The sequence below is a fragment of the Larus michahellis genome, chromosome 5 (assembly GCF_964199755.1).
Source record: "Larus michahellis chromosome 5, bLarMic1.1, whole genome shotgun sequence".
In the NCBI taxonomy this organism is placed as follows: Eukaryota; Metazoa; Chordata; class Aves; order Charadriiformes; family Laridae; genus Larus; species Larus michahellis.
Genome location: NC_133900.1, coordinates 32,601,560 through 32,615,349, shown reverse-complemented (window position 1 = coordinate 32,615,349; position 13,790 = coordinate 32,601,560). Strand labels below are relative to the sequence as shown.

At 42.2% G+C, this 13,790-nt stretch overlaps 1 protein-coding gene and 1 long non-coding RNA gene across 4 annotated transcripts in view; both read right to left on the bottom strand.

Moving 5' to 3' along the window:
- Nucleotides 1-2,714: 2,714 nt before the first annotated feature.
- EMCN (endomucin) overlaps nt 2,715-13,790 on the bottom strand; it is a 57,408-nt gene continuing 46,332 nt past the window's right edge. Inside the window, exons 11-13 of one of the 3 annotated variants that reach the window (XM_074589481.1) lie at nt 8,878-8,991; nt 5,702-5,764; nt 2,715-4,443 (exon numbers count right to left, since the gene is read on the bottom strand). In XM_074589481.1, coding sequence (XP_074445582.1) covers nt 5,706-5,764; nt 8,878-8,991 — 173 coding nt within the window. In that variant the 3' untranslated portion in view covers nt 2,715-4,443; nt 5,702-5,705. Of the gene's footprint in view, nt 4,444-5,701; nt 5,765-7,975; nt 8,151-8,877; nt 8,992-13,790 lie in introns of those variants that run through there. The other 2 variants (XM_074589483.1, XM_074589482.1) reach the window with 2 other exon arrangements.
- LOC141744150 (uncharacterized) lies at nt 11,125-13,739 on the bottom strand. Its single transcript, XR_012587348.1, has 3 exons — nt 11,709-13,739; nt 11,414-11,563; nt 11,125-11,322 (listed from the first exon to the last, which is right to left on the bottom strand). It is a non-coding gene; the product is annotated as an uncharacterized LOC141744150 (long non-coding RNA).

Sequence of the window (13,790 nt, the reverse complement as noted above, 5' to 3'; positions counted from 1 at the left end):
TTATAGGTTGCCCTCAGCCATAAACTGAAAAGCTGCCTCAATTGGGAATCAATAGAGTAATCTTTAAGCTCATTTATTTTATTACATATAGAGTCCTCATTTGAAGAAATTGAGGAGCCATAATTAATGGTGCCGGAGAGGTCCCAGGACATATGTTTAAAGCTTCCCGAGGAGAGCCCTTTGCCCGCAGGGCGCAGTGTGCTGCAGGTGCCCGGGGTGCCGGAGGGCAGCAGCTGGGTCAGGGGATGCTCCGGCCAGGGAGCCCCGGGGATGCTCCGGCGCTGCAGAAATCCAACAGCAAGTCAATAGCCAGCACACTGGGCTGCTCCCTCTCCCAAAAATTGAAGGGCAGGCTGCAAACAGCAGCGTTGCCACCGCGGGGCACAGCAGAAAATCCAGATCCTGGGGTCAGCAGAGGGGTGCTGGCAACCGAGGCATCCCAGAGATGCTGCAAACCCTCTCCCCATCCCGAGCCAGCGAGAAGCGTGTGCTTTACCCCCTTCTCTCAGCCAACTGCGCACCGGTGTGCAGTTAAATGGTTCACCCCTCTTCAGTGGGGTGGAGTCGCTTCAAAACCACACAAGCCTTTGGGGGCTTTGGAGGGCGAAGCATCCAGATGGTGCCGCTGCCTCCCCTCACAGCGGCCTCGCCGGCGGGCAGTGCGGCTTTCCCACACCCAACAGACGGCCCCCGAGGAATAGTTTTGATTTAAGCACCTTTCTGAGCAGTGCCAGAAGCAGCCTGTAAATAGTCCCGTCCACAGACCCCAGGGTGTCAAGGGCCGGAACGATTCCTGTGATCCAATAAGCAAAAAAATGAACAAAAGGCTGACCCGTTCATGAGCAGCTCACACAAGACCCTCAGCCAAACATGCAAAAATAAATATTTAAATACTTAGGAGGCTAATCAGCTGCTTGGGGGATTTTTTAAAGCACCTAATACCTACCTCTTCAGCCCCTACTTTTAAGAAATTATTATTTTCATTTTTCTATGCTGTTTTCTCATTTCTGGACCTTTTTCCTGTAAATAATGATCAAAGTCTTTTTCTTTGTGGTATTTTTTCTCTTATGTGAGTCAAATAAGTTGCTCGATACAGCATCTTAGAATAGAAAGCCAATAGTCAATACACTGTACAACACCTTTTTTTTGGTTTTTTTTTTTTTTTAGTGCCCACCTGTCTTGTTTGGGAGCGGATCCAAAATCCCAGTGTGCTGAATGCAGCTGGCCGCTCCCAAAATATTGCGAGACTTTTAAAGGAACAGGGTTAGGATTTTAGGAAGGGGTCAGGAAAAATTTTCTATCGTTTAGTGATGTTTTTTGTCAGAGTTCGGTTGATGGTTGGACTAGATGATCTGAAAAGTCCCTTCCAACCTAGGCAAGTCTATGATTCTATCCTTGAAGACCGTGACTCGTCTTCCCAAGTTGTGCCTGAGGTGGACAGTGCTGAAAATACCTTTTTCCTGGCAAACCTGAGCTTCGCAGGCTTTACTGACGGTGACTAGCAGTACCCCAAACAAAGTCTTTGCCAGCCAGTTTTGTTCTTTAGTCTTGGATTGTCACACGTAGATCAGAATCATATGCTTGACCCAAAAACTTGTTTAACTAGTAACTCGTGAGCTGAACTAATTTGAAAGTGGATCCAGTTCAATCACATTCGCGTGGGCATGCTCATTCCACACTGAAGTGGACGTCATTCACTCCTGTAGCAGATGATGACACAGAAACTGAAGGACACTCAGTTTAGGTGGGACTGTCTGCACTAGATTTAGCGAAACTTTAGTGGAAAGTATTTTACAAATGTAGATCCACTTTCCTAGGTATCCTCACACAGACAAACCTCACGTGTGGAGGAACAACTTTTGCTTTTGGTTGTTTGGTTTTTTTTGACCATGCTAGTGACTAGAAAAACTCGAGTGGATCTTTCAGACGTGTATTACACTAGAGCTGTTGAGCCAGACAACTGGAATTGATTTTTCATTTCTTTTTCATCTGCCTGAGCCATTGCGTGTAACTTCTTTAATAACTGAGTTCTCTTTGCAGTCACTTTGTCACCTCCCATTAAAGCCAACTCCAGCATCTCCAGCTTTGAAGAAAAAAGAGCCCCAAACATTATTCCAAATCCTTTCTGTTCTTTACAGATACCCTTCAAGCAAATCTGTCTTCTTTTCTTTGTACAAACGTCAGTTCCCTCCTGATCCTTCACAAGGAAGGACAAAGGTCACACATTTCCCTTTACCACAAGCTCTGTTGCCTCAGGGGTTAAGAGGATCACAGGTTCTTCTTTTCTGCTCTCCACTAAACCCACCTCTTTTGCTTCATACACTCACACAAGCCAGTCATTTTGAGGTTCGTTTTCCAGCCCTCCGATGAGAGCTTTGCTGTCTGCCATGCCCTTTATCATGAAAAGCCCAAACATCTTCCCCTGTTGTGGTGTTTTTCACTTTTCCCGTACCAAGATCTGCAGTGAGCCCCGCTCTCTCCCCATCAACTCTTGTAACGAGGAGGAGTGTTCTGTACTCCGCCTGCCACCCCCAGCATGCCTTCTGCAAGGTCTCATGCTCCCCCTGCCACCACAAATTTCTAGTGTCTGCTCTCTAGGCTCACTGTAAAGAGTTGAGCTCACTCTGTGCGATGGGAATGCAGAGTAATGAACAATAGTTGCATTTCATATGGGTAATGAATTGCATTTCTGCAAAGAGAAAAATAAGAGCCACTTAATAAAGAGAATAACTTTTAATAGGCAGTTAATTTTTTTTGACACACCATGGTAGTTCCTGAACAAATTTTGCAGAAACATATATATATTTCACGATCTTTCTCTGCTTTTTTTTTCTATTGTCCTTCCAGTACGATGCAACATGCTACAAAATACCCTTTTTTTTTTTTAAATCAACATGAAAATCCACAATGATTGCTTTTTTCATAGGAAACTTCAGCAATCAGGAATCTCAATAGTTCCAGAGGCCAATTAGCGTATTTTAGATGGCCTGACCTTTCCAAAGTAGGCATCCAAGACTCCCCTGCTCCTGAGCAACCCAAGTGATCCAGAAATACCTGAACAAACCACATAAGTTCAGCTGCAGCATGAAGGACCCTTGTTGGTTCCTCATCTTTTACAGAGCTTCATCAAAAGCTTCTCTTGGTGCCACTAAGACAGAGAATTATTAGACCCATCAAAGTGGAAATAAGAGCAACAGTCAAGCACAGGGCAATGAACGCTTTTCAGCTTTGTGTATAAACATGAACTAACAAATGTGCTCAATCTCTTACCATACTGCTAGGAAAGTTTTATTATTTCAGAGAGGGAAATCAGAGAGAGAAGTTCCTCAAAAGCATCATATCAACAGGTATCAAAACTTAGATCATCGTCCTGGCTCTTGGTCCTTGCACTTACACCACCAGTTGTCTTCTTTCCATTTGCCGATAAAACAATGGAGGTTCTTGGCACGCTATCAGAGTCAGTGGATTGAGACTGAGCAGATGCTGACCGTAATACAATTTTCAAACATTTATAGTTCTAGAAAAGTAGGATACATGCAGGTAGAAGCACTACTTGATATTTTTGAATTGCCAGCTCTGTACAAATTAAGAAAGTCTGTAATTAGCACTTGAAACACTCTTTAAACTTCCAAAGTTATTCAATAGCCCTCAGGAATCCCATGCATGACTCAGAACAGAGGGAAGAAGGTTCATCTGTAAAATTGCTTATCTTGCTGATTCCCTCTGTGCGCCCCAGGCTATATAGGAGACGTATTTATAGCACACGTAATGCAATTAGCCAAGGAACAGGTGAAAATAAACTATGTTGCCTGCTACATTACAAGGATCATATTCAGTAATTTACAGAACTTCAAAGAGCCTCAGTGCAAGGTATATTCCCCCCTTCACAGAAAAAAGCACACACTTCAACATTTCACCCAGACATCCCATCCTGTAAACGTTTATGGCAAGCCAAACGTGTGCTACAGTGAGGAGTCTCATGGAAATCACTGAATTAATTTTCATAGTGGCAATTTGCCCAGTACTGTTTCAAGGGTCAGGCCCTGTTTGTATTTTGCTACATACAATTAAAAGAACCCTACCTACCATAATTTCAACAAAGTATGCTAACATATTCCTTCCTGTATGCGCAGAAAACATTTCTAATAACTACTATGCAAACATCACCTGATTTTTACATTCTCTTCAACCTTCTTGAAAATTTTCCTGCTTTTACTATATATGAAAATAATAAATACATACGATATACCAGTTATTAAGCCATCAAAAAATTAAGTGTCTTTCCAGAAGGGACAGGAGACACTTGAGCTTTAGAAGTCAAGAGCTGGTCATTAACGCAAGTGTCCTGCCTGGTAAAAAGCTTCAGCTGCTCCACATTTCCTGTGGAACTGCAACTTTGGTGGGATGTTCTTGTGTGTTGTGATAAAACAGGGTGCTTCACATCTGAAATGACAACAGTATCTCAAGATTATTATTCCAGGTAAGGTTGTTCAGGAACATAAGAGTAAGCTGAAATGGACGCCATAGAGTAAATTCAATATGGGGTAGACAATTAGGAGTAAATCCATTGTCCAGAACATTGTCCTGCACTTACACAAACAGAACCACCTCCGGCATTTCAGTAATGTAGGCAAAATTGCATTCTGCTGCTCTAATTCAAGGGACAAAGAAGGTTATTTTGTCCTTACTGTTGTCATTAGGAAAGCTCAATTTGTACATCCTGGTGGAAATGAGAATAGGCCAAAAACATCAAAGATATTTTGCAAAAGGGTCTCTCCACATTTCTGGTCAACCTCACTCAGTAGAGGGTGATAGGACGTAATCTAGAGGGGCTTCATCCCAGTGATGGTGGAAAACTGGGCTTCGTCTGGGCCCAACATAGCTGCCTCCGTCCAGTCCATCCCACGTGTGCTGTGACAGTTCCTCAGGCCATCCTTCTCCTCAATCTCCCTGCACTACCCTGGTCACAGATGGCCCTTCCCACAGCCTGCCCCTTTCCTGCAGCCGCTTCCTTCTCCCACCATTTAAAAGGACCCCATTTCCCCACCAATGAGAGAAGCAGCTCCATGGGAAGAGAAGATTGTGGTGCCTGAGAAAGCTTCGTACATGAAGGAAAATGCGGCGCCCACATCACAAACAGCGGGTTTCAGAGGTGCTCTGACGGCCTCTGCCCTCGCACACATAAAAATACTGTCCAACACCTGCCAGTTTTGCATGTTAGCAACCGAGCCATATTAAACCACCTCAACGAAAGCGCTTGCTTTTGCATGATGTGGAATGGATGCAGATTTTTCATGAAACGAAAGGAGCTGAACTCTTCTGGGTACCAAGTTCCCTTTTTTACAGGTAGCCGCCTTCAAAAATCTCTTACTTCTCACACAAACAAAAAGAAAACTCACCTGGGGAATTACAGCCAGGAAATGCTGAACGGTTAAAGCCAAATGCTATGCCTGTGAAGGTCTACTTCTACAAGGTGGCAGCTTCTTCAGTCCCTTGGTTTGCCTGGGGCTCTGTGACAGCGTGTCCAATCTGAGCTTTGTTTGAACCACCGAGGCTGCCGCCAGTTTAAGTTATTGCTCTTTCTGTTTTGCATTTTTAACCCTTTTGTTTAGTTACATGGCACAATACTGAGACTAACAAGTATTACCAACACTAGAAAACATTAATGTTACAGGACGTAAGATAAAAGCAATAAACTTACGTATTTATTGCTGAGGTGTGAAGAGTTGCCGGGTTTTATTCTTCCCCTGAGATGAGTGCTCTCCTAAGAAACAGAAAATATATTTGCATCAGTTAAACATGCAAAGACAAAAGAACAAATGAGTCTAGTGGGAACACATCGCCAACCACTGTACAAACCAGCCAGTCTCCTTGTCAGACTTACTTAACCAGCAAAAACTGTCCACGCTATAGGTTTTTACCACTCTCTCTGTGTTTTATAGCCAATTTCCCCTATGATCTGCTCTCAAATGGTGGGTTACTACCACAAAGTATTTCCAAAGCAGTTCTCAAGGGGTTAGAAAAGGCGTAAGACTTTAATTAATTTTTAACTATGATTAGAACATTAAATTATAAAAAGAAGATACAACTATAAAATTACTTTTTGCTGATATCGCTGACAGCAGCTCAGTTTCTCCAGAGCAGAAAAATGAGCGTTTAACAATTTCAGTCAGGGATTACAGACAGTTCTCACTCCTCCTTCCCTGGAGAAGCGGAGCTGCTGCCAGCAATTATAGGCAGGCAAATAAGCATCCAGATGAGGATGCATTTACAGTTGTCCTATTTCCAAACGCGTGTCCCAGGAACAGCAGTGGGATTTCTTTGCGTCAGAGATTCGTACATGAACAGGGAGTGGCATCCCCGGACTGGGCAGAGCCCTGTGGAAACAGGCACAAGAGTGGGAAAACCCAAATGCCTCTAGGAAACTGCCTTCTGCCTCCCTGCTCGCCTGCGGGAGACAATTTAATGCCTGACGCATACACAAAAGGCAAGAATGCGAAGAGATGTACCACATTCTAGCAAAAGTGAATAAGTATTAAAAAACTTGCATATGACCTATAGCCTGGGGTTGAAAATTGTAGTACAAATTAGGATTATAACAAATTCACTGATTAGACATTTAAATAATTAGCAGTCAAATTAAATAGTTGCACTCCTGAAGAAAATAGAAAAGATTCCTCAGTGGTTTCCAGGCAGCTTTTCTTGGCAGCAAAAAGGGGCTTTTCAGAGACAAGTAGAAAACTTGGAATCTAATGGAGTTCAATGAGAAACACTGAAAATTGTTCAACAATAATGCGCTGGAATGGTGTTCGCTTCCCGAGTGTTCAGTTTTAGATAAAATTATCTTAAAAGCATTATAAAGTGTTGGTAAGTTAGAGCTTCAGAAGTTCCGATGATGTTAAATTTCAGCTAAAAAGGCCTTCAGCAACTACTTCAATAACTCATAATATAATTTTTTAGAGAAAAGGAAATCACAAGTTTCTGGTAGAAAAAAACCTGAAGCATTTCCACAAGAGCTTTGGTAGGTAAAAAGATTTTATTGGATAAAAATCTTGTTTTGAAAAGCTAAAATAAAGTGAACCAGTTCAAATATTGTATAGTTTTGTACTAATAACAGAATGAGATTTTCAGGAACACCCATTTCTCTTTTAATTTGCTTTTACTTATTTCTTCCTTCTGCATGTTTTTACTTTCCTTGTTCAATATACAGAAATAGAAGATTTAATAGGGCGTGAAAAGGAGAAATTGGCAGAGATTGTTTAAAAAAAGAAGGTGTAGGAGCAATTCATTGAAAAATATATTACCGTGGAGAAGATAATATTAAATAGTAATAGTACAGTAATAAATATCAATACTTTATTATCAGTTCCACTCTCAGCTAGCTGCTCTGCCTACGCTAGAAATTAAGCAGATTTACCGCTTAATGGAAGACTGATACTTTGCCCCACAGGAAAATAACATGTAAGGAGAGGCTCCAGATCCAGCGTAGCTCCCTGGATAACGTCCCATTGTGGATCAGAGTGTGAAAGGGGTGAGACAGCGCTGGCTGCAGGAGCAGACTGCTCCAGCAGTACCTGCCGACAGCGGCGGTCAGGATAGGGTCAGTGAATTTGCCATACTGAAGACCCTGAGATCGCAGAAGATGGTCTTGTGCCCTGTGTAAATTTTCACATGCCCTACATAAATTTTCTGGTGCTGTACACACAATCCCTGGAAATAGTGAACTGCCACAAACAATTGCTGGGGTCAACGTCCTCCTATAATACCAGTGACTGTCCGATGGAGTGTTAGATGCAGGCAGGGAAGTGGCTCTGCGTTGCTTTGCCACTGCACTCCCAAGAGGGCAGGAGCCTGCAAGAATTCTGAGACAAAACCAAGTTATCGCTAGTCCGTGATTGCAAATGTGTCTGAAGATGTTTGCATCACAGGTTGTATACTCGTTAGTGCCAACTAGCAGTTCAGTGATGATGAGAGAATGATTATATACTGGAGAAGGAATGGTCACACCGATGGTCTCTGACAAGAGGAACAAGGGCAACACAGGCTTTTAGATACGGGGCTGCAGTACACCTTAAAACTGCAGAGAGAGATGTCTAGAACAATTTTGGAGTGTCAGGGCCCAGCAGTTTGATGTTGTGCTAAATATCCAGCTGCAACACAAAGAGCAAATTAAGAACATTCAGGTTAGTTGTAAGTGGGAAGACAGTTTTATTGATCTCAAAATAGCCTTAACTGACAGAAATAAATTCCAATACTGCAAAAAAACCCAAACTTGCCCCCAAACCATCACCCACTAAAAATGAGACCTTGCTTCCCATAAGGGAAATGAAAAACAAATATTTGTGTTGATTATTTTGTTAGAACAGATGATATTTTAATTGATTGAAGAAATTCTTTCACACCAAACTGTTTGCCAATGGAGAAAATACACAGTGCAGTGGCAGTGCTCAACCAGTCTAGATGGATTACCTCCACGGTTTGAAGGCTGTTGTTGAGAGGGAAAGGGTATAGTTAATACCAACAAGAGCAAAATTGCTGGACAACTACATCAGTGAAAAATTGACTTTTGTTGATTCTGGGTTATCCATTTAGAGGAGGGTGACACACTTAAACTCCAGTGTCGCACACCAGGAGATGGAAGGTATCAAGAGAGACCTGAACCATCAGCTTCTCAGTATCAGTTGATCCCATTTGATAGGTACTATGGCAATAATTTTTTGATAATGGGTTGAAAGTTAATTGCACATTTGTCTACTTTGATAAGTAAATGAGTGAACTGCAAAAAGTGGAGATGAAAGGAACTGGAAGAAAGTATTTCGTATGGTTAACAGAGCGCTGTCAACTGCGCTACTGCAAGTGCAACGCGACCCCCTTTACCTGCGGTCCTGCCTTGTGACACCTCTCCTGAGGGAGGAGGAGTTGTGGGCTCATATAGGTTGGCAGAGGGCAGCGAGAAGCCAACCTCATATATATCACGCACTTCTACAAAAACTGAAAGAAATGATGCACAGTTTGAGAAAGAGGCCTCAGGCAGAATATTTGGAAAATGAAATCAGATAGATACTGACATGGAAGTTTTAGTTACAAGCAAACCCTTCCATTAAACCTGTTATTCTCCCTCTCATCCTCCAAAGTTGCACCTGTTTGTTGATTTTTGTCTGAAATTGGATTGTAAACACAAAGACATAGGCACCTTGAAGTCTCTAGACATTATGGTCACGTAATACAGACAGATCTGTAGTTAAACCTTCTAACTTATTGCTGCTGGCAGCTATGGATGCCACAGGGGGTAAGACAAATTCATGGAAGTAAAAGCCACCAAGAACTATGAAGCATTAAAGATACAACCTCTGATTCCGGACACCTCCAAGCCACAGACTGCTGGAAGGCTCTAGCGGAGGACGCATTGCTGAACTTCCCTATTTGTTATCCTTCCCTTCACATCTCATGCTAGCCATTGGGGCTACATAGGTCCAGGATCTGAGCAGGTACATCATAGCTTCTCAGCTTCAATATTAAAAAAGAAGGTACTCTAGCAACTACTGTAACACAGCACTGGTCTTTCAGACACACAACCTCCCATGTGTCACCCCTCAAACGCTTCTTTTGGAGCCCCGATCGCTGATTCACCCAAGTAAATTGGCAGTGTGGGCACTGGGCCTGATCCAATACACACTGCACACATCCTTCTCTAAAAGAGTCATGCTTAAAAAGGATGAGGATAAAGAAGATGTAACAGGAAAAAATTTGTACTCATAACTTCTGGTTCTCCTTATTTTCAGAGCATGAGAAGTAGACTAAGTACACAGATACTGAGGACTCTGCAAAGTTAAATGTTTAACCAGGAAAGTAATAATACTTCAACGAAAATGCAAGGTTTTCTCCCTAACTAAAATTTCACTTGTGCAGTATTTGATTTGGTTTTTCACTCTCACAAATATACTAATTTCTGGCTATTAATGTTGCATCTTGATGCCAATATATGTGAATAAGCAATGGACACGCACTCAGATGAAATTACAGACTGTATAAAATCAAATTTTAAACCCTGGAGCAAACATTTCTCTGTCTCACCTTTGTGGAAGACTATTGTATTGATCTCACTGCAACTTCCTCCCCCTCATCCCATTTGATTCAGAATCTGAATATATTATTCATAATACACATATACAGCAGAACATGATGATATAAAGTGAGCTAACAGGTCATATCTCTATATGAGTACAGAAAGTCTTTGACCTGGGCAAAGCCCTCTTTGACATTATTGGGAAAGTTGGAAGATAAAGGATATAAAAAATATTCTTTGACATAAGAAATTGGTTGTACTGCACCTCAGATTACATTGTCTGTAAGAAAAAATGAGTTGTGCTGTTATTTCACTGTAATATCTGCTGCTCAGAAATTGCTTGAAAGTGGCAAACCAGTTTGGAGCAAAAAATTAAAGCACGTTTTTCATAAAATACGATTGCAGAAACCTATTTTTTTATAAAAGTATAAAACTACCTCTGCAGACATTGGAATGTAAAAGTCTATCTTTACCATGCTGAACTAAAAAAAACCAGGGGTGCATTACAGATGCTGGAGAGCAACACTATGCAAGACCCAGCGCCTGGAAGCGCTGGCTGGGTTTGGTGTGGGCCAGTGGGTCCAGCACCTGTGACGTGCTGCAGCACTCCCCCACCACGCACTTCACCCATGTCCCTGCAAACGGCTCCTCGCCACCATCAGCAAGCCAAAAGGTTCCGTACAATTCACCACAGCAGCAAGAGCGCCCATGGAAACATTCAGGTGAAGGATAGGAAGGCAATTGCTGCTGAACAGTCAGCAAAGGGAGGGGAGGTGGCTCCCCCAACAGAGGAACATCTCAGAAACTTTCAGGTTGGAAAGTTACCAAACGCTCCACGGATGAAAACATCATCCGATTCTCAGTGGCCTCTGATTTTAAGAGACTGCTTTAAAGACTCTCGCAAATATGCACAGCTCACAAACTGAATTTGAAATATAGAAAGAAGTATATGCTATTTAACTTTTTTTGACTACAATTTTGCCCAAAAGTCTCAGCTGGAAGTGTGTGTGCAGTCAGATATCTGTGGTGTGAGTAAACACAAACAGAATCCAGCCATGAGCTGCAAAAAGCTGAGAAAGTTTATTCTTCAGTTTCTATGAAGAAAGAAAACACAACTTCAGGCCATTATACAATACAAGGTTAAAAAAAATAGAGTATCAGAAAATTAGAAAGAGAAGGAAAGGGAAGCAGGTACTCGATCTATCTCTTTGTTGTGAGGGGACCCTTTTCTATGAAGCAGCTTCTAGGTTTTCTACCTGCAGGGAGAAAAATAAGATACTGAAAGTACACCTCATAATAGGAAAAAGAATATCATATCCTCGCATTAGTAGGAACACCCGCACTTACTGCTTCTAAGCACGCAGCATGCCAGCAGGCTGCTCTCCGCTGACCTGCATTGCTTATCTTGCAAGTGAGAGGAGGAGGGAAGGGAATTTTCAGTGACAGAGTGCCTCACCTAGGGACCTGGCTTCTTCACCTACTCCTAGAGGCATCCACCTGGATCCAAGACAAAATGAGAGAGAGATGAAACTACCAACGCGTGTTGAGAAACCCCACGGTCTGCTATGGAACCATGCCCCCTGTCAGGGGTAAGTTTCCCTGGGTTGGACCCCTAATGAGGTAAAAACCAAAGATTTCTTACCTCCTTGAATGCCACAGTCCATGCTCAGGTGTGCTCAGCATGATAGAAACCAAGGAGGAATAGTCCTCTACCGCAGCTCCAGATTTGTCCCATTCTACCACAGCCACAGGTAGATTAATTAAACAGTCTCAGCACTTGGAGATTCATGGAAAGCAGTGATGAAGATATTGTCGTTCAACCATATCATTTCAGAAGACCACAGGATTTTCCAGGTCCAGACCCTAGCACCACAGTGGGCTGTCTCATCAGGTGCTGAACTTCATGTGTATTCCAATGACCAAAGCAAGTTTTTGTGCTGAATGAGAACAAGGGTTTTTTCTTTGTTCTGTGATGATTTTGGTGCTTGGTCACTACATATAGTACAGTCGTCAGCCTCTGACATTGAAGGCTAGGAATCCTCAAAGCCTTTGCAGAGGCAGCTTTGGAAATTCAGGAAGTCCAGAAGAATGCTGCAGGCACAAACTAGGGTGATCTCAAAAGTGACTGAAGTTATGGGGTCTGATTAACCTATGCCATGAAATCCCACGTATCTTCAAGGTAGGTAGCTCATCTTGTGCAAGGGACGCACCCAAGAAATGTTATGAAAATCTACAGGCAGGAGGTACATCCAGTTGAAGAAGCAGATAACAGCTCTAAGGTTGTTATTACCATTAACCGACAGCAATTTTTGGAAGAGATGTGGAGTATATGGGGCTGTTCTGCATCCTTGGTTCATATTACTTTGTAGTGCGCTGCCATCTGAGAGCGCTTCTAGAAATTGACTGATCCCTTCCTCCATGTGATTACAACAAGTTAAGGGTGTTTCAGGTGTGGCAGGTCAGGTGTCTCCTCAAATATTGATGTTTGCCTGGTATATTTTCCCAGCTTTTTTTGGTAGCAACACTTCAATTTTCATTTGTGTCTACAGTGAGTGTCTTGGGGAGCCCTGATGCAGACATGTACCATGGACTGTTTTCCAGCCACCTCCCATTCTAGGTGCCTCACCAAAATCTGAGCCACATCAGCTTTGACACATTTAATGTCCTTCCAGCAAATTCAATGCAGAACAGACAATACCCCTAAAAGCTGAGTAAGTCATATCCCACCCTATCATCGCAAAAGAGAACACACTGGTTCGAAAACATGCCCTAATGAATCAGCTTATGCTTAGGTGCCAGGATTATACCTAACAACTCCGAAATATTATGTCACCTGCCACATTCCGATGAGACTTTATATCGAATATTGAACTAGCGTGCTGCTACTATAAAGGCCCTTCATATATTTTACCTGCCTTAGAATGGGTACTCCAGGCAAGGGCCATAAAAGAAAATTGTCAAGTCATTACTCAGGTATCAAAATTTCTATCCTGCGTCATTCATCTGCAAGCACTAACCTTACCCCAATTTCTATTCCTCAATCTTTCTGTTACTGAGAATTTTCATCCCTCAACATTTTTCAGGAGTCCTAAAAGGTGATCAATACCTTCACTGGTTTTCAGTGAAACATGCACAAACCCTGACAGCAAAAGTTAGATATGTTTTCAAGATAGGCAATACTTTATCATTAACATCATGGATGATGGTATTGATCTCTTAGTCATCAAGTAAAACCCTCCATCTTATATTCTTGGGAAACATACCTGCCACTGACAAGCCAGACATGCAGTTCTGTGGGCTATATTGAATCCCAAATAAGAAATATTTTGCAGGTAGATTTTCTAGAGCTCTGTCTTGCAGAAGAGCCACCCTAAATTTGCCGGTATAGTCAACATGGAACGGCTGTAGCAAATCCTGTATTTGCGCATTAGTGTAAAATTTTTGAGACTATCAATCTTGTGGCTGTTCCGGTATCGTGAGCATTTTTATCCAAGTTGAACGTTCACATAAGAAGCATGTACAGGCACTTGTCTTGCATCAGGTGTTCCAGTTCACTGGCAAACATGCATGAAAAATTCAAAAGTGTTTAGTTTTGTCTGTTTGTTGTTTTACTACATCAGTTCTCAACCAGTGGTGCCTTAGAGCTCATAAGCCATCTGCAACTCCATCTTCCCTAAAAATAGTTTTAAAAAATGAGAATATCAAATCTCAATTTTACCTAGTG